Source organism: Etheostoma spectabile, chromosome 18 (genome assembly GCF_008692095.1).
Source record: "Etheostoma spectabile isolate EspeVRDwgs_2016 chromosome 18, UIUC_Espe_1.0, whole genome shotgun sequence".
Lineage (NCBI taxonomy): Eukaryota > Metazoa > Chordata > Actinopteri > Perciformes > Percidae > Etheostoma > Etheostoma spectabile.
In genome coordinates, this window is record NC_045750.1 from 6,281,779 (window position 1) to 6,297,725 (window position 15,947).

The 15,947-nt window shown below is 38.0% G+C and overlaps 2 protein-coding genes across 6 annotated transcripts in view; one reads left to right on the plus strand and one right to left on the minus strand.

Annotated features, from left to right (window-relative positions):
* Positions 1-8,079, minus strand: part of LOC116706750 (adhesion G protein-coupled receptor G3) — a 12,763-nt gene extending 4,684 nt beyond the window's left edge. Inside the window, exons 1-14 of one of the 2 annotated variants that reach the window (XM_032543731.1) lie at positions 8,040-8,079; positions 7,856-7,958; positions 7,581-7,700; positions 6,091-6,144; positions 5,830-5,958; positions 5,622-5,660; positions 5,173-5,253; positions 4,830-4,998; positions 4,192-4,360; positions 3,193-3,324; positions 2,998-3,108; positions 2,876-2,912; positions 1,848-1,948; positions 1,492-1,613 (exon numbers count right to left, since the gene is read on the minus strand). In XM_032543731.1, the coding sequence (XP_032399622.1) occupies positions 1,492-1,613; positions 1,848-1,948; positions 2,876-2,912; positions 2,998-3,108; positions 3,193-3,324; positions 4,192-4,360; positions 4,830-4,998; positions 5,173-5,253; positions 5,622-5,660; positions 5,830-5,958; positions 6,091-6,144; positions 7,581-7,700; positions 7,856-7,916 (1,325 nt within the window). In that variant the 5' untranslated portion in view covers positions 7,917-7,958; positions 8,040-8,079. The remainder of the gene's footprint in view (positions 1-1,491; positions 1,614-1,847; positions 1,949-2,875; positions 2,913-2,997; positions 3,109-3,192; positions 3,325-4,191; positions 4,361-4,829; positions 4,999-5,172; positions 5,254-5,621; positions 5,661-5,829; positions 5,959-6,090; positions 6,145-7,580; positions 7,701-7,855; positions 7,959-8,039) is intronic. The other variant, XM_032543732.1, reaches the window with a different exon arrangement.
* A 1,685-nt stretch (positions 8,080-9,764) lies between these two features.
* On the plus strand, positions 9,765-15,888 carry mtif3 (mitochondrial translational initiation factor 3). Of its 4 annotated transcripts, none has more exons than XM_032543736.1 (4): positions 9,765-9,924; positions 11,487-11,949; positions 13,297-13,448; positions 14,455-15,888. In XM_032543736.1, exons 2-4 carry the CDS (start codon positions 11,490-11,492, stop codon positions 14,707-14,709), a joined length of 867 nt encoding a protein of 288 aa, XP_032399627.1. In that variant the 5' UTR covers positions 9,765-9,924; positions 11,487-11,489; the 3' UTR covers positions 14,710-15,888. The 4 variants fall into 4 exon arrangements, with proteins under 4 accessions (XP_032399627.1, XP_032399625.1, XP_032399629.1 ...); XM_032543734.1 differs by having other exon boundaries at positions 9,869-10,067; XM_032543738.1 differs by having other exon boundaries at positions 9,874-10,067; positions 11,500-11,949.
* The last annotated feature ends 59 nt before the right edge of the window (positions 15,889-15,947 follow it).

A 15,947-nucleotide genomic window follows, 5' to 3' on the forward strand; every position in this document is an offset into this window, starting at 1 on the left:
CCATTGACCAGAGATGTTTTTTTGTTTACTAAAAATACTTTGCAATAGAGATACAAAATTAGTATTAAAGTGCTCATATTATGCTAATTTTCAGGTTCATAATTGTAAATGTTATACCAGAATAGGTGTACATCATTTCATTTTCAAAATACACCATATTTTTGTTGTACTGCACATTGCTGCAGCTCCTCTTTTCCCCCTGTGTGATGAGCTCTCTGTTTTAGCTACAGAGTGAGTTATCAAACTTCTGTTCCATCTTTGTTGTAGTAGCAGTCAAATCACCTGAGGACTCATATCTCTCCATGACAACAACAAGAGACGCATTCAGAAGAGCATTTTCAGAAGTCTTCTCTTTGGCAAGTCGTGTTTTGATGCTGTCCTGTAGCTTACTAATGTAAATTAATAAAAATGTAATACAAAAATGTGATGATATCCGACACGTTTTATGAAGAGGAAAGCCTTAAAGGTGCCCTGCCACAAAAAAACGTTTTTACTTGCATTTTTTGAAATATGTTAGTTCCATATGTGTTTGTGTTATGTCGTGAATACGAAAATGAACGGCTACATCCTCTGTCAGCTCTAGCCTCTGAAAGAAATAAGAGAAGATATCAGGCCAATAACAAAAGCTGGTCAGTCTGATGTCATGTTGCCTGAGCTCATTACTATTCATGAGCTGGGTAAAGGATGCTGATAGCCAGTCTCTCATTGGCTAGCTGTTAGCCAATCGAAGTCAAGCAGCTTAGTTCGTTGATTATTAAGAGAACTGGCACAAATCAAGCTATGTCTTCTTGCAGGGTTTCTATACCACGCTAGAATGGCTTGAAACAAAATGACCAAAGCATTTCTTCCATGAAAGACACCATGGTAGAACTTCAGATTTGACCACAAAGCAATGAAATACAGGTGGCAGGGCACCTTTAAGTTTTCAAAAATCAATGAAAATATGACCCACTATGTTCTGCTTCATGTATCCATGTTGACAATGTGACTTGACGTGACATCAGACTCAGAGAGAGGAGATAGGAAAGTAAAGAAGTTTGTAGCCAGCGCAGCAGCAGAATGGCTGTGTCTGTGCCTGCCCTGCAGGATAGACATTTTTGTGGATTTGTTGGCATCTGTCTCTCAAGAATTGTGAGTTGTTTGTTTTTAACTAAATTGAGCTTGAGGTTTACAAAAAACGTGGTGGGTACAAAATGACTCATGACATAATCTGAAAACCAAAATGTATGTCTATAGACGTTACATGGTTTTTTTTAAAACTATTTTTAAAGTGGACTTATTTTTGGCCGACCAACAATTACTTAATTGAAAAATGATATTGTAATTCTACTAAACATGCGAAGATTTTTTAACAGCATGTAGACCTTTATTTTGAAATAAAGCTAACACTTTATTCTATGTGTGCATACTTTCCTGATTATTTCCTGGATGTTTCTCGGGGGAAAAAACACTATTTAATCTGAAGAAATTTTGGAGACATGTTATGATTACCTCAGCAGGAAGTGCATGAAGAGGACTATGCTGAGGAAGAATATGGACAAGCCACAGCCAACTTGGGTGATGATGGTGAGGTTGTTCAGGTCAGAACTAGATATGGTTTCATTAAGAGGAGTCTGCAAAATAAAAAAATTGAATATTTTATCACAGGGATAGGCATTGGTAATGAGGATGGTTTATGATGAATTTCACAACGAAGGGAGTAAATACAAAATGAAGAAGCAATCAAGACTTACCGTTATACAGAGGAATGTCTACATATTTGTATTCCCTTGGGAATGTCAGTTGAAAGGATGAAGCTTAGTTTGTTATGAATATTACAAATATATTACAAAAGATGTGAAACTCACCATTAAGATAGCAAAAAATGTCAAATGCGAACACTCGCAAAAAATGTTACGTTCATCAAATTTTGTCTGACATCCGTCATCCGTCCAGTTTGGTCGACTCCCTAGAAGACAGAAAAATAGCATGGCAGTCGTGCAGAGCTGAAACTGGAGTGCATTTGAGTGAGGAACGACAACACGACTGAAACATCAAAGCTCCAGTCAGTCAGGTTTGAGGTGCTGACACACCAACCCGATAGTCGGCCGTCGGACAGCCTGGCGAGGTCAGTGACTGGAGTCTGTTCAGTGTGTTCTGTGCCGTTGTCAGCCGGAGGAGCCTTCAGCCTTCATTTTGGCCGACTTGACATCTTGAATCGGGGGGCGGGCCGTCGGACTCAATGACCAATCTAATCGGTGGAGTGCTAACCCGGAAATTACGAGTGGGATGCGCCAGAAGAACGCCTCTCAAAATCGGACGAAAATCTTTTAAACTGACCTTTGTCGATCTGAAACGAAGACAGATTCAGCAACTGCATGGCCTATTTCTCAATTTAAATGTTTTCAGAAACACTATTTTCGTAAAAGACGAGATTATATTCCAAACGAGCCGCCATTATGGTTGAGTTTGAAATTCCAGAGAAGCCAGACCGATGTGACGCGTTTGTCCAATCAGCTGCTGGTTTTTAATTTTTGGGCGACAATACAGATTAGCAAAGATTGTATTTTTGCAAACAAATTGAAGCACCAGATTAGGCTTTGTTCACCAGCAAAGCTTGAAAAAAATGTTTGCAGCCTTGTGCCCCTTCAAAACGCATTTAGGTGTCCTAATAACGATGCCTATTGCTGTTTATCTTTCAAGTTCAGTCATCATTCATTTAACTATTTACACCTGCCTGTGAAAAAGGTATATTCTAGTCTTCAGAGGAACAACCTTTGTTACACTTACATTAATTTGCATGTAAGCCAATGACAAATAAATCATAAAGAGAAAGTTGTAAAGCTTTGAGGGATTTCTTATATCAACAAGTAAATTAACAAGTGGGGAAAAATACCTTCACCATTCCATGAATGACAAGAAGGAATTCCTTTCTGTAAACAAAACAACATATAAATTTTAAAAAATCTGCTCTTGGATAACAAACAAACTCAACAAAGTTTTTTTTTTTTTACTTACGTATTTCATGTTCAAAAAATTGATCTTCATTTTGTCTGTGAGATTGGTGATAGTGGTTCCCATTTCAACTGCAATAACCTCATTACCTAAAACAGTGCTGTTCTTCTCATCCTGAAAAAATAGAACACATAAAAAAAGTAACATGAGCCAGCCTCTACTGAATCATTGAAGGTCAAAATGAGATATTTTTCTTACCGAAGTGAGATTGAGGAATCGGAGAACAGCTGAAAATGCTGTGCCATTTTCCAAACTACATTTTGTAAGCGCTTCTTTTGACACTGTGACAGATCTTGAAAATGTAGCCAGAGTATCTTTGTCTCCAATAATCTGCAGAGAAGAGCACAACAGGTTTGTTGACAAAATCATGTACAGTGCTGTTTTAAAGAAATTATGAATATATTCGCTTTTAGAGGGTTTAATTATAAACCAGGAAATTACTTAGTATTTTGTATTTAGGAAACTATTTAGCCTTTTTTAAATCAGGAAAAAAACTTTCTGACCTACTTTTAAAGATTTACATCCTTCCAAACATACAGTATTAGGTAAGTTGGAAAGTACTGAGGGACGCACTAACACATTGTTGGTTTTGGTCTTTTCATGTGGTATCTATCTTCTCATCAGCCTTAGCGGTTTTTCTTGTTTAATGCAAATTAGCAAAACTTAGCATGTTAACACGCTACACTACAGAAAGATAGTAACATGGTATACATTTTATCTATTAAACATTTGCATTTTAGCAAAGTCACTAACATTAGCATTTAGCTCAAAGTATTGCTGTGCTAACAGCCTCACAGAGCTGCTAGCATGGCTGCAGCCTCAGTCTTGTTACATTTAAACAGATTTAACAGCATGACACAACATTAATTAGTAAGCTTTAGAGTTTTTGAATATGTTTTGCCGGAAACAGGAGTAATTCCCCCTGCCTTCTTCTGCAGTCTTTCTGTCAAGGCTAGATTGGCGAGCCTTTCACCTCACTCTTGGACAGAAAACAAATAAGAGAAAAAGTTGAATAAAAACAAATAATTTCTAAATGAGAGCCAGCATGGCTGGATAACATATCCTTGAAGACCAATACTCCATCAATCTCAAGTTAGCAGGTGGCTGAGATAATCATCACATCCAAAAAATACTGTTTTTGTGAAGTCTGTATTGAGAATGTTACTACACAGCACAAATAAAAAGTAATTCACCCACATTCATGTTGTCATTTGGAGAGCTGTAAGCAATGGAGACTTCCCGTATGTCCGCGGGCTCTGCCTCCTCTGTTTTCACTAAGATACCCGTAACTCCTTCTGCCACAGTCAATGCAGCTGAAGACTCGTTCATGGCTTTGGCCAGGTCGGCCATTTTGTTCATGATTCCACTGTTGACAGAATATTCAAAAGGCTGTATTTACAATAGAAGACTTCACATACAATGTTTTATGCTCAAAATAATAATACATTTTTGAAAAGCATCTTTAAATGTCTAATACATGTTCCATGTTTGAATTCTTAACTGTTCAAAGGAAAAGTTCAAACCATTATGGAGAGCTTGAGCAGGGAGGAGATTAGCTTAGCTTAGCTTAGCTTTAAAACTGGAAAAATGGGGGGAAAGGCTTCTTGCTACTGTCCAAAGTTTAAAAATAAAGTTAGTTCACTAATTAACACATTGTATCTTGTATGATTATGACTTGCCAGGATACTGTTAGGTCTCCATGCAAATTGCCATTTTTTGCATTTATATTTGCTGTTTCCAATCTTCAGTCTCTGTGAACAAGCTCTACACCTATTAATCTTTCGCTCTCCTTCTCGGCAAGAAAACGAAAAATAAATTCATGAAGCATGACTTACGCAGCTTCGGCAGCGTTGAAGTTTCCTCCATCTTCAGTTTGAATTGTTACATTCATCTTAATTTTCGTATCGGGCTCTTGCACTGGATTGTCACAGTTGAGACAGTTGGTGGCTGTTGCTGTTATGTTGATGAAGTACCGGTATCTGACCCGGGGATCTGAAGCATTAACTAGAATTGTAAGGTAAAATATGTAGGGTTATGTAACACTTTGTGCCACTTAAAGCCATCGTCTAAAGCATTTTGTGCATTGCATTGCGCATAAAAGACATAAGAAATTATAGTCTGGAGAGCTGCAAAAGAAACGTTTAAACTTCATTCTTTATTTATCCGAAGGGAACTCACCTTTATTCTTGCAAACGTTTTCATCAAATTTAGCATTTTGGCATACAGTCCTTGTATCCAAACGTCTTATCTGGCAAGATTCTGTTAATGGAAACATTGTCAGAATTATAGATCCCATCCACAGTATAGAAGAAATCTAAGCCAAGAGGAACAAAACTATGCTATATTCAGAAAGTAAAAATCTACAATAATTTAACAATGTTATTGAAATTAGCCATTTGGGTTTATTGAATTGATAAAGTAAGGGTAGCTGACTATATGAGCGATTATAAACAAAAAAATGAACATGTTTCACTGTCTAACACATATATAATAATCTAAAGAGACTTGATGTCATCATTGCCAATTCATTTTCCATTTCTTATGTTAAGTGCAGATGTAATTATACTTTTATTAGCTCTGTTTTTAATCACAAAATGAGAACTTAATTGTAAAGGAAGTTTGTTTACCATTGAGAGTCTTATTGCAGACATACGTTGGACAGAAACCTATATTGACAAATCCAAATGGTCAACTTGAATCTTTGTACCTTTGAAGCAGAACTGCTTTACACACACACACACACACACACACACACACACACACACACACACACACCACACACACACACACAGAAAATTGACAGTGAAAAAAAACATAAAATACAGTGTAATTCACCTGTGATGTTTGATAAACTTCCATTGCACCTCCCTTTCAGGACATACAGAACCAGATTCTTACGGATATGCCATTCTGAGATGCCCACAAAATCGCCGAGCATTTGAGGCCACACCTCCCCCCAGGTTTCTGTAAATTAAAAACAGGAACACAGTTAGATTTTTTTATTTGTTTAAATACTGGTGTTAAGGTCTAAAAACAATTTAGTATTGTGTGACAAGTATACAATATTTATATACTGCTCTTATATAATATACTCACTGTTGGACTGTTGTTGAGTTTGATTTTTCTGCAGAAACACTATAAGTCCTGCAGCTTGGAGGTAAAGAAGTTTATGTCACTTAGTAATTTCATAATATTCTTCCAATAATTTCTTGCATACTTTCACACAACATTTTACAGCAGTAAAACCCAAAAGAAGAATTATTTGCAACTAAAATTTATCGGAATCTCCAATCTTAGTTCAATGGATGCACAAGGAATGAGGGCTCATGGGGGGTTGGAGCCTTTCCCAGTATGCACTCAGAGAGAGAGACACACACACCCAGCACAGGCCACCAGTCTAGTGCACAGCTAAAGGCTGGCATATGCTTGAAAGAACTTAGTTTGTACGAACTGTCATCAAAGCATGTCTAAAGTCACATTTATTTACAACAGGAGTCATAATGCCTGTCCTCATAGAGTGACGAGACAAAACAATTGTTTGCTAATACTTAAATAATGCCCAAAAAATTACAGTCTGAATATTTTGTCAATTCAGGGTAACAATTAAATACTTATCAGCTACATATACTTGTACAGGTAAAGAAGGACAGGTAAGAAAGGGGAAACTTGTATGCATTTAGGGACCTAGTAATAAGTTAAGGCAAGACACAGGTTTTTAATGCACGGGTAGATTTGTCGGCAATTTTGCATCCATAAAATGTCAATGTAAAAAGAAAAAGAAAAAAATACACATTTAGGTTTTTATTTTACTACACTTTGTCTATTTGTGTTTGTAGACTTTTCCTGAATTCACCAAGCTTGTATTAGATAAAGCCTCATTAGAAATCCGGTAATACAAGTAGTATTACCTTGATGTAAGTAATCCCCTGGGGAGGTTTCATGGTGATATTTCTTAGTTAAATATTTATTTGATAGTATCACCTGTAGTGTCTAGAAAAATGTATCTCTACACATCTTTGTTTTTAAGATTATTTTTTTAGGCGTTTCCCTTTATTATAGTGACAGTGGATAGACATGAAAGTGGGAGAGAGATGGGGGGGGAAGCAGCAAAGGGCCACAAGTAAGATTCAAACCCGGGCCGCTGCAGGAATCCGCCAACATGGGGCAAACGCTCTTACTGGGTGAGCTAGAGGACACCCCGTATCGACACGTCTTTAAAGGCTTTGCAGTTTTCTATCTATACTCTGGAGGTGTTTACAAAGGAGTTTGTCAAATATCATTCATAGCCTAATTCATACAACATGTAATACCTAAACCTGCTTTATGGAGTGACAAAAAGAGATATCTAAATCTCCCTCTGTCAAACTCTCTTTTTGACTCTAATATGTCAACAAAATTAAATCGGAATTTTGACCTGGTTTTATTGAAAAGGTTGTCAAAAATATATTACTGTCATGCAAACACTATTACATAGCTGTAAAGGTGCACCCTTCCTCCCAGACTGAGCATGATGTTTTGTTCCCAAGCAACAATCAAAAACTACTGTGTAAAAATGAAAATAAATGTTCAATATAGTTTGGACTCACTCAGATTTGAACGGTTTTTTGCAGTGATGAAGCCAGCGAAGTTATCCACAATAACAAAATGGGGGTCCTTGGTCGACAGACGTTTTTTAAGTTCCAAAGGGTTCTGCTTGCCTGAATTACCTTAATCAAATCAGATCACAAGTTAAACAAACTGAATGTCAGTACTCTTGTTTCAATGCTCAAAAATGTCATTTCTTAAGAGAACAATATATCACATGCCATGTGTGTATATGTAGGCCACTAGACTTTGGTAGTTGGAGATTGTGTCTACTTACAAACTGGATACATCCACAGAAGACCCACAAACGAAACCCAAGTAATCCAGCCCATGTTCATTTTGATGACATTAAGTCTCGTTCAGGATGTGTGACCCATTCACTGCACAGTAGATGAATAACAACTGTTATACCAAAGTACTTTTCTATAGCAGACTATCAGCCAAAAGTATTTACTTCTTACCTTTGTCTGAGACAAGCAGCAAACTGCAGCACTAAACAAAAGGAACAGAACTTTTAGCCAGATGAATGTGTTTTTGAACTGACTTTGCATAGCTTGCCGCTGCATGAATTTTGTTTTGCAAATTCACAGTTCCTGAAAATGACTTTGAGCCTATGCAAAAAAACCATAACAACAATGTGCTTGGACGAATGTCCAGGGATGATGTACAGTATGTAACCAAATTCAAAGGAATAAATGGTGGTTGTTGTGTTGTACTTCTTGTGTGAACAACAACATTTTCTGCTTAGTACCAGTACCAAATAACCTTTGACAAAACCTCCTCAAGAATACCAAATCATTTTTCAGATCATTAAGAAGTTTGACCTTATATATCCCACATTAATTCCCATGTTTCTAATATTTCCAACAGACCTGGAACTGGCAAATGTGTTGGGGTATTTATAGCATCTATCTGTAAGAGAGATACAAGAAATAAAAGTTTTTTCAGATGGAAATTCTAATACTGAATCTTTTGTTGTTGTTGCATGGCTTATGTGTTACATGCTTTTCGGTAGCCGTCTACATATGCCTTTCATTTAACAAATTAAACTGCTAATGTATGAATTTCATAGGGAAAAAACAATAAAACAAAAACATTTCCCAATATTGATAAGTAAATAAAAGAAAGCATCCAACTTAGTCCCAATCACGCTTCATAACTTAAGGAAAGATTCAACATTTTGCATTATAAAACTTAGAGGAGTAGTCAGTTAGTAGTTAGTTAGAGGAGAAGCCACGATACCGCTCCCATCCCGGACTATGATTAGATGAAATTAGATTAGATTCAACTTTGTTGTCATTTAGCAGAGTACAGGTACTGAGCCAATGAAATGCAGTTGACATCCACCCAGAAGGGCAAAAGAAGCATTACATACCAAAGTACAGGTTGAGTACAGTATTATGTAAATGATAGAGATTAATTATGTACAACAGTGTGTATTTAGATATATACAGGTTTTCCAGATTACTGTACATGTCTAAAAAGTGACAGAAAAGGAATATAGAGTATGTACATATACTAAACAGTACATATGTTAGCAGTGCAAGGGCATTGATGAAACAGTGCAGGAGTAAATGTAAACAGGTAAGCAATGCAGTAAAAAGTAAAGAGTGCTAGACAGGAGGTGAAGTGTTGTTCAGCATAGTCTTCTCTGGAAAGAAGTTGTACCTGAGCCTGTTGGAGCGGGAGCGCAGGCCCCTGTATTGCCTGCTGGATGGAAGTAGGGTGAAAAGACCATGGTTTGGGTATTTGGCATGGCACCTGCCCATTGCACATACCATGGCACCTGCCCATTGCACATACCATGGCACCTGCCCATTGCACATCCTAGGATATATTTAGCACATTCTACAATCAGTCCATTCAGCTTCTTTTATCTTATGTTAAACATCTATGTATATATTTGTTTCTGTATTTATTGTTAATTTCATATTAATGTTCATTATGTTTTTGTTAGTTTGTTTGTTATGTTGGCCTGTGCACCAACCACCAGGGCAAATTCCTTGTAAGTTTAACTGAGATGACAATAAACGCTACAGCTACTAATTAAGCCACTTAAATTACTTTCACCTCCACTGCATTAGAATGGAGACAGAAATCTAATAGACAGATATTTAGGTTAACAAACTAGACCTTAACTACATGGTATGCCCTTTGGTAATTTGGGTGAACGGACCCTTTAATAGAGAAACGACGTGTCCTTGTTTGCCCAGAAGAGGGCAGCGTCGTGGTTTTGCTGCATCTGTTCTGACTCAATTAAACGAAGAAGTACATGGCGGAAGAAAGCACAACAGTCCTTTCTTTAACTGTTTATGCAACAGTCACCCTGAGGAATATTGGTGAACAGTGAGTAAACAGCACAACAATACAAGATACATTTAGGGAACTTATTTACCGGCGAGATTAGCGTGTATCTCTGATTTGACCATTTGTCCCTGCATTCATGTTTTAAAGCCAGGAACTTCCTTTGTGTGTAATTGGAGTATAAGGTAATAATATAGGACAACTTGTTTAAAGTGGCCAATAGTTTATTAAGTCAAATAACATTGTTTTCACAACGTGAGGTCTACACCAAAACTCAGCCAAGCTAGCTAACGCTAGCTGAAACCGTCTCTCTCGGTCAACTCCAGACTCCCATTCAAAATCTTACAGTTTAATGTGTACAGGTTAATTCCACACCCAGTCCAACGCAATGCATTCACCGCTAGGCATGTTGGGAATTATTGAGTTTTGCTGGTCAGTTCGGCATAACTTTACTGAACCTTGAATTAAATCAATTGCATTGGGCACTGCCGTCAGAGTGTTTTACCTGCAGACGCTTGGCAGTTTCCTGCCAGGGACACAGTAGACCCTGACGGAGTGTGTGGTGTGTGGTGACAGATGAAAAACATTAATTGGCAGATGTTTTGAAGGAGTCTGGCCCGGTTCACCGCTGTCTGGCTGTCGATGGATTGTGTTTGTAATTTTCAAACGAGATGCTACTAATAATGCAGAGATGAAAATAAACATACATTAAGTTATTTATGCAACATCAGGTCTGCCTAGCCTGTAGAGTCAGATGATAGACTATATGACTTAATATTAGTGTCATATACCCAAAGGTGCCCAACCCACATGGGCTTGCAAGACATTATTAACATTACCTACAGACATGACATGGTGCTCTTGGATGCTTTTATATAGACCTTAGTGGTCCCCTAATACTGTATCTGAAGTCTCTTTTATATAGACCTTAGTGGTCCCCTAATACTGTATCTGAAGTCTCTTTTATATAGACCTTAGTGGTCCCCTAATACTGTATCTGAAGTCTCTTTTATATAGACCTTAGTGGTCCCCTAATACTGTATCTGAAGTCTCTTTTATATAGACCTTAGTGGTCCCCTAATACTGTGTCTGATGTCTCTTTTATATAGACCTTAGTGGTCCCCTAATACTGTATCTGAAGTCTCTTTTATATAGACCTTAGTGGTCCCCTAATACTGTATCTGAAGTCTCTTTCCCAAAATCCGGACGTGGTGCAGAATTACAGCTACTAGAGCCAGTCCCACAATGAGCTTTCCTTAATATGCGCCATTTCTGAGTCTGTAGCTTTTGAGGAAGACTTTGCTCGTTTGAAGCATCTGAGCTTTCATTTTCTCAAAGGCAGAGCAGGATACCCAGGGCTCGATTTACACCTAATCACCATTTCTAGCCACTGGGGGACCATAGGCAGGCTGGGGGAACTCATATTAATGTTAAAAATATCATAAAGGGAAATTTTCATGCCATGGGACATTTAAGGAAATAAATTTTTAAGAACAGTCATATACAGACTGGTGGCCTTTCTGGATGTATACTGTCTCAGATAATCACATTAGGCAGCTCATAGTCCCCTATCTCTTTTTTTTTTTTTTTTTTTAAATGTGTAGGATATGTCTGCAGGTTGTGTGAGGTGGATGCTGAGCCATACAGTGAGATATGTGTGTAATGGTAGCAGCTGTGGCTACAGGACACTAGCATCAAGATTCACCATATGCAGTGAAAGATCCAACGTCATTGCTTCCTCCTGGAGATGGTCTCCATTCTCCACTGCTGGAGACGACACAGAACAGACTGCCGCTCGAAACAAAAAAAAGCAAGATCCCCGAGGACATGCCACAATCAGCGCAGTTGGCCGTAAGATCCCACAGCGTGAGATCCAGGTGATAAGTGAGACAGGCGAGAACCTGGGCACCATGCACCGCGCAGATGTGATCCGAATTATGGACGAGCAGGGTCTGAAATTGGTGCTGCTCAGTGAACGCAAAGATCCTCCCGTCTACCGGCTGATGAGCGGCAAACAGATCCATGAAGAGCAGTTGAAACTACGGGAGAAGCAGAAAGCAAAAGCAGGTATGTGATGTCCTGGCAGGGACCCAATCAAACCTTTTTAGTTTTACCCATTGGTCCCCAGGATCAGGGTCACAAGATGGTTTAAAAGTATGGAAGAAAGAAAGATATTTCTCTTATCTTTGCTTTTTGCTTGTCAAATGCCAGGATGTTTCACTTTTTCAGGGCTGTAAAAGATATTCAAATTCAACAATCTGAGATGGTTAAAATCTATTTTTTGCTGAAATGCTCACAGTTTATAGAAGTAAACTTTAGGGTCAAAGGTTGACTTTCTTTCATTTCAAAGGGCCCCAAACCAAAAAGGTTTTAAAGTTGTTAATAAATGTAGAGCACACAGATTAGGAACTGTTTACCTTGATTCAGTTCAACATTCAGTCACATACAGAGCAATGGGTGGATGGAACTTAATCCCAAACAATATAAAACAACAAAACATAACATTAAAAAAACAAAAAAAATGAAAGGCTATTACCTATATTAAAGTAACTTTAATATCTAACACTAATTCTTAGGAGTCGGTTACATGGGCTTTTTTTGTTATCACTTTTTCTTTTAAAAATAGATTCATTCAAAGTAGTGTAATTTCTTATTTCTTTCTTTGTTTTTGTAATTTTAAATATTTTGAGAAATGTTGTGTAATGCGATGTCGTGATTATGTGTGTGTATTGTGTTTAATGTGACGATGTAAATTGTATTGTCACAAAAAAAAGACTGCAGGACCACAGTAAGACTAGCTTCTAGCTCATGCTGACGCTAATGGGGATCCAAATTAATCAAACAAGTTGCAGACCATACTCTTTGTCTAACAAACCAGATCTGAATGGAAATATACATTTAATTAAATCTTGATAACCGAGGCTACACTTGTGTACACCACCTCTGTTCTATTGAGCGTACATATTCTCCTATTCTTCTAGCTATTGGAGGTATTGCTTAAATCATTTTTAATGGGGATCTAATCTAGTTTAAATGTTGTTTAAGCAAGGATCTAACTCTGTGCAACCTGATAATCTCAGTAACACAAGCATTCAACAGATCTTTCAGTAAAAAAATGCCATACACACTATTTGAAATAAAATGGCTGGTGATGACACAGTGGATATGACACATGCCTTTTCTGTGGGAGACCTGGGTTCGATTCCTATTGAGGACATCAACCAATGTGTCCCTGAGCAAGACAATTAACCCCTAGTTGCTCCAGTAGCATGCAACCTCTGACATACAGTGTGTATATATATATATAGAGCAATTGTAAGTTGCTTTGGATAAAAGCTTCAGCTAAATGACATAATATCACATGATAATAATGTAAAAATGTAACACAATGTAACACATGTATTCTCTCCACAGCCCCCGTGCAGGTGAAGGAGCTCACCTTTTCATCCGGCATCGCAGCTCATGATCTCTCAACCAAGATGAAACAAGTGGAGAGCTGGCTGGAGAAGAAGAACCATGTTAGAATTACTTTGCGATCAGGACGCGGCGGACCTGCAGTCAACCTGGTGAGAATAAATCATTTTTGTTGTTGTCTTTAACAAAGATGCTCTAAGCGATGTCACACATTTTTTAGGCTACAACATTTGTTGATGTACGCTCTGTGGCCCTTTGCTGCATGTCATTTCTTTCTTTCTCCCCTTTCATGTCTTCAGCTGTCCTATATAAATAAATGACTAAAATGGCCAAAAATTAATCTTAAAACAACACTCACTAGTTTCACATTGACAGACCTTCCTCCACAGCGCTGCGTCCACACAGAATTCCGGGATGGGAGAAAAGCGTGCTCTGGTTTATTGGCATTTCTTTAAACCAATCACAATCGTTTTGGGCGGTGCTATGCGCTACGGAACTTGTTTTGGTGTACGTTAGGTAGATTGTTTTAGTCGTGCAACAGGACATGGAGGACATTTCCGATTTCAGGCGGCACCTTAACAATTCCGGAAATGAAATGCTGTCAATAAACAACATGTTCAATTGTTATTCAACTCATAATGGTGTGAATTGCAACAAAATACATCTGGTTATGCAGCAGATGTGGATATTTATCGCATTTATAAACAGGGTTGACCAAAAAAAATCTAAATGACCTTCTTTGAACATGGTGGTGTGGTTTTAAAAATAATAATTTTGTATGTCTGTTAGTAGAACTATTCACATGACAAACAACATGACACTTTCTGTTGTCTAAGTCCACTCTACCGGAAACAGGTTCCCAAAATCACAGATTTAATGTATATGTCTGCCAGAAATTTACAAATAAAGAGAGACTACTGGGACGCTGGTATTCACTATTCTATAACCAAAAACAACCAAATTCTAAAAACAAATCTTAGACTCAACATGCTTATCAGACTTTTCTCAAAACTTTCAAAACGGCACTGTTGACTTTTACCTTAATGGCAAAGAGGATGAGGGGTACTTGTACAGATATCTTTTCAGGGTCACACCGTAGGCATGAATGTCCTAAAAATGTCCTAAAACAATTTTTTATTATAATTTAAATTTCCACAGGACACAACTCTGGAGCAGATAGTGCAACAAATGGAGGTGATGGTGGGATTTGTTTCTAAGCCAAAAGTCATACGGGACGGTCAAGCAGCCATGTGCATCCTCCGACCACCTTCAGCAAAGGAACTGTCTCAAAAAGGGAAGAACATGGCTGCAGCTTCGCAGTCTGATGACTCAAGTTCGAATGCCACCGAGAGCAAAACATCCATCCCTCCTGTTAGCAACTCGGACACAACCGAAGGGTCTATACAGCCGTGATCCGATGGAAATAAAACATTCTCATGAAAACTAATTTAAGTCTGTTGCTAAAATCTCACATTTTGGTGTAAAATACCTCATCAGACTCCACTCGTGGTGTATTGTGTGCATGTGCAGAGTGACGTTTTTAATGAATGTATTCACTTCTACTACATCTGTACTAAAACATATCACAGCCAAGAATCTTGTTACTGGTCAGCTTGTTGTTTCAACGCTCCTTTGCATATTCTCCAAATGTGGACCTCTAGTGGAGGAAAGAGACCATATAAATGGTACATCATTTAGAATAAAGTCAATGACATCATGATCCAAAATTAAGGTCCACTGGGCCTTAACAGACTTTTTACATGTCACACAGCATGTGAGAAAATTAACAGAGCTGCGGGGGAGGGTCTGGCTAGTCCACACAGCGTTCTGAGATGGGAGAAAAATGTGATCTGGTTTACTTGCATTTCTTTAAACCAATCACAATTGTCATGGACCCGACGGAGCCATGATGCCGTTGCAAAACAGCTTTGGGAAATAACTTGTTTTGGTGGAACGTTTACACTCAAAAGTTGTTTTAGTCGTGCTACAGAAAACTCAGGACAGATAGTCTAGCTAGCTGTCTGGATTTACCCTGCAGAGATCCGAGGAGCAGTTAATCATAGCCCTCGTAAATACACCGGAGTTTAGAAACACTAAAAAGGTGGAAGGTGGATTTCTGGACGGAACGAGGGACTTCAGGTGGGATTTCCAGCGGCAACGGACCAATCCCGAAAATGAAACCTTGTTGATAGATGTAACCTGTGTGGACCAGATGTTTGTAATTAGATGAAGTGTCCCTACATGTGGCAATGTGATCAAATTTTTTAACCCCAAATGTCTATTGGATATTTTTTGTTTTTTACCCAAATACATATACCTATGACCCTAGCGGTAAACTATGAACAGGTTGCACAGGAGATGGATTTTTTTTGTCCACCTACTTGTGACCATTTAAGACCAGCTAAAGGATGATGATGATGATGATAATGATGATCAAGCATTAAAAGTTGCCAATCTGGGTGAGCACTTCAGTAATATAAGCCAATCAATCAAACCGACACCAACTCATATCTTTCTCTGCTTTATTCGAGACTCATCTTTATGTTTTTGGTAGAAAATTAAAATAAAAGCTAATTTTGGCATACAGATACATTCACTTGTCACAGATAATGTGTTTGCTTGACTGATGTTTCAGTTCCACACTTTGTCTA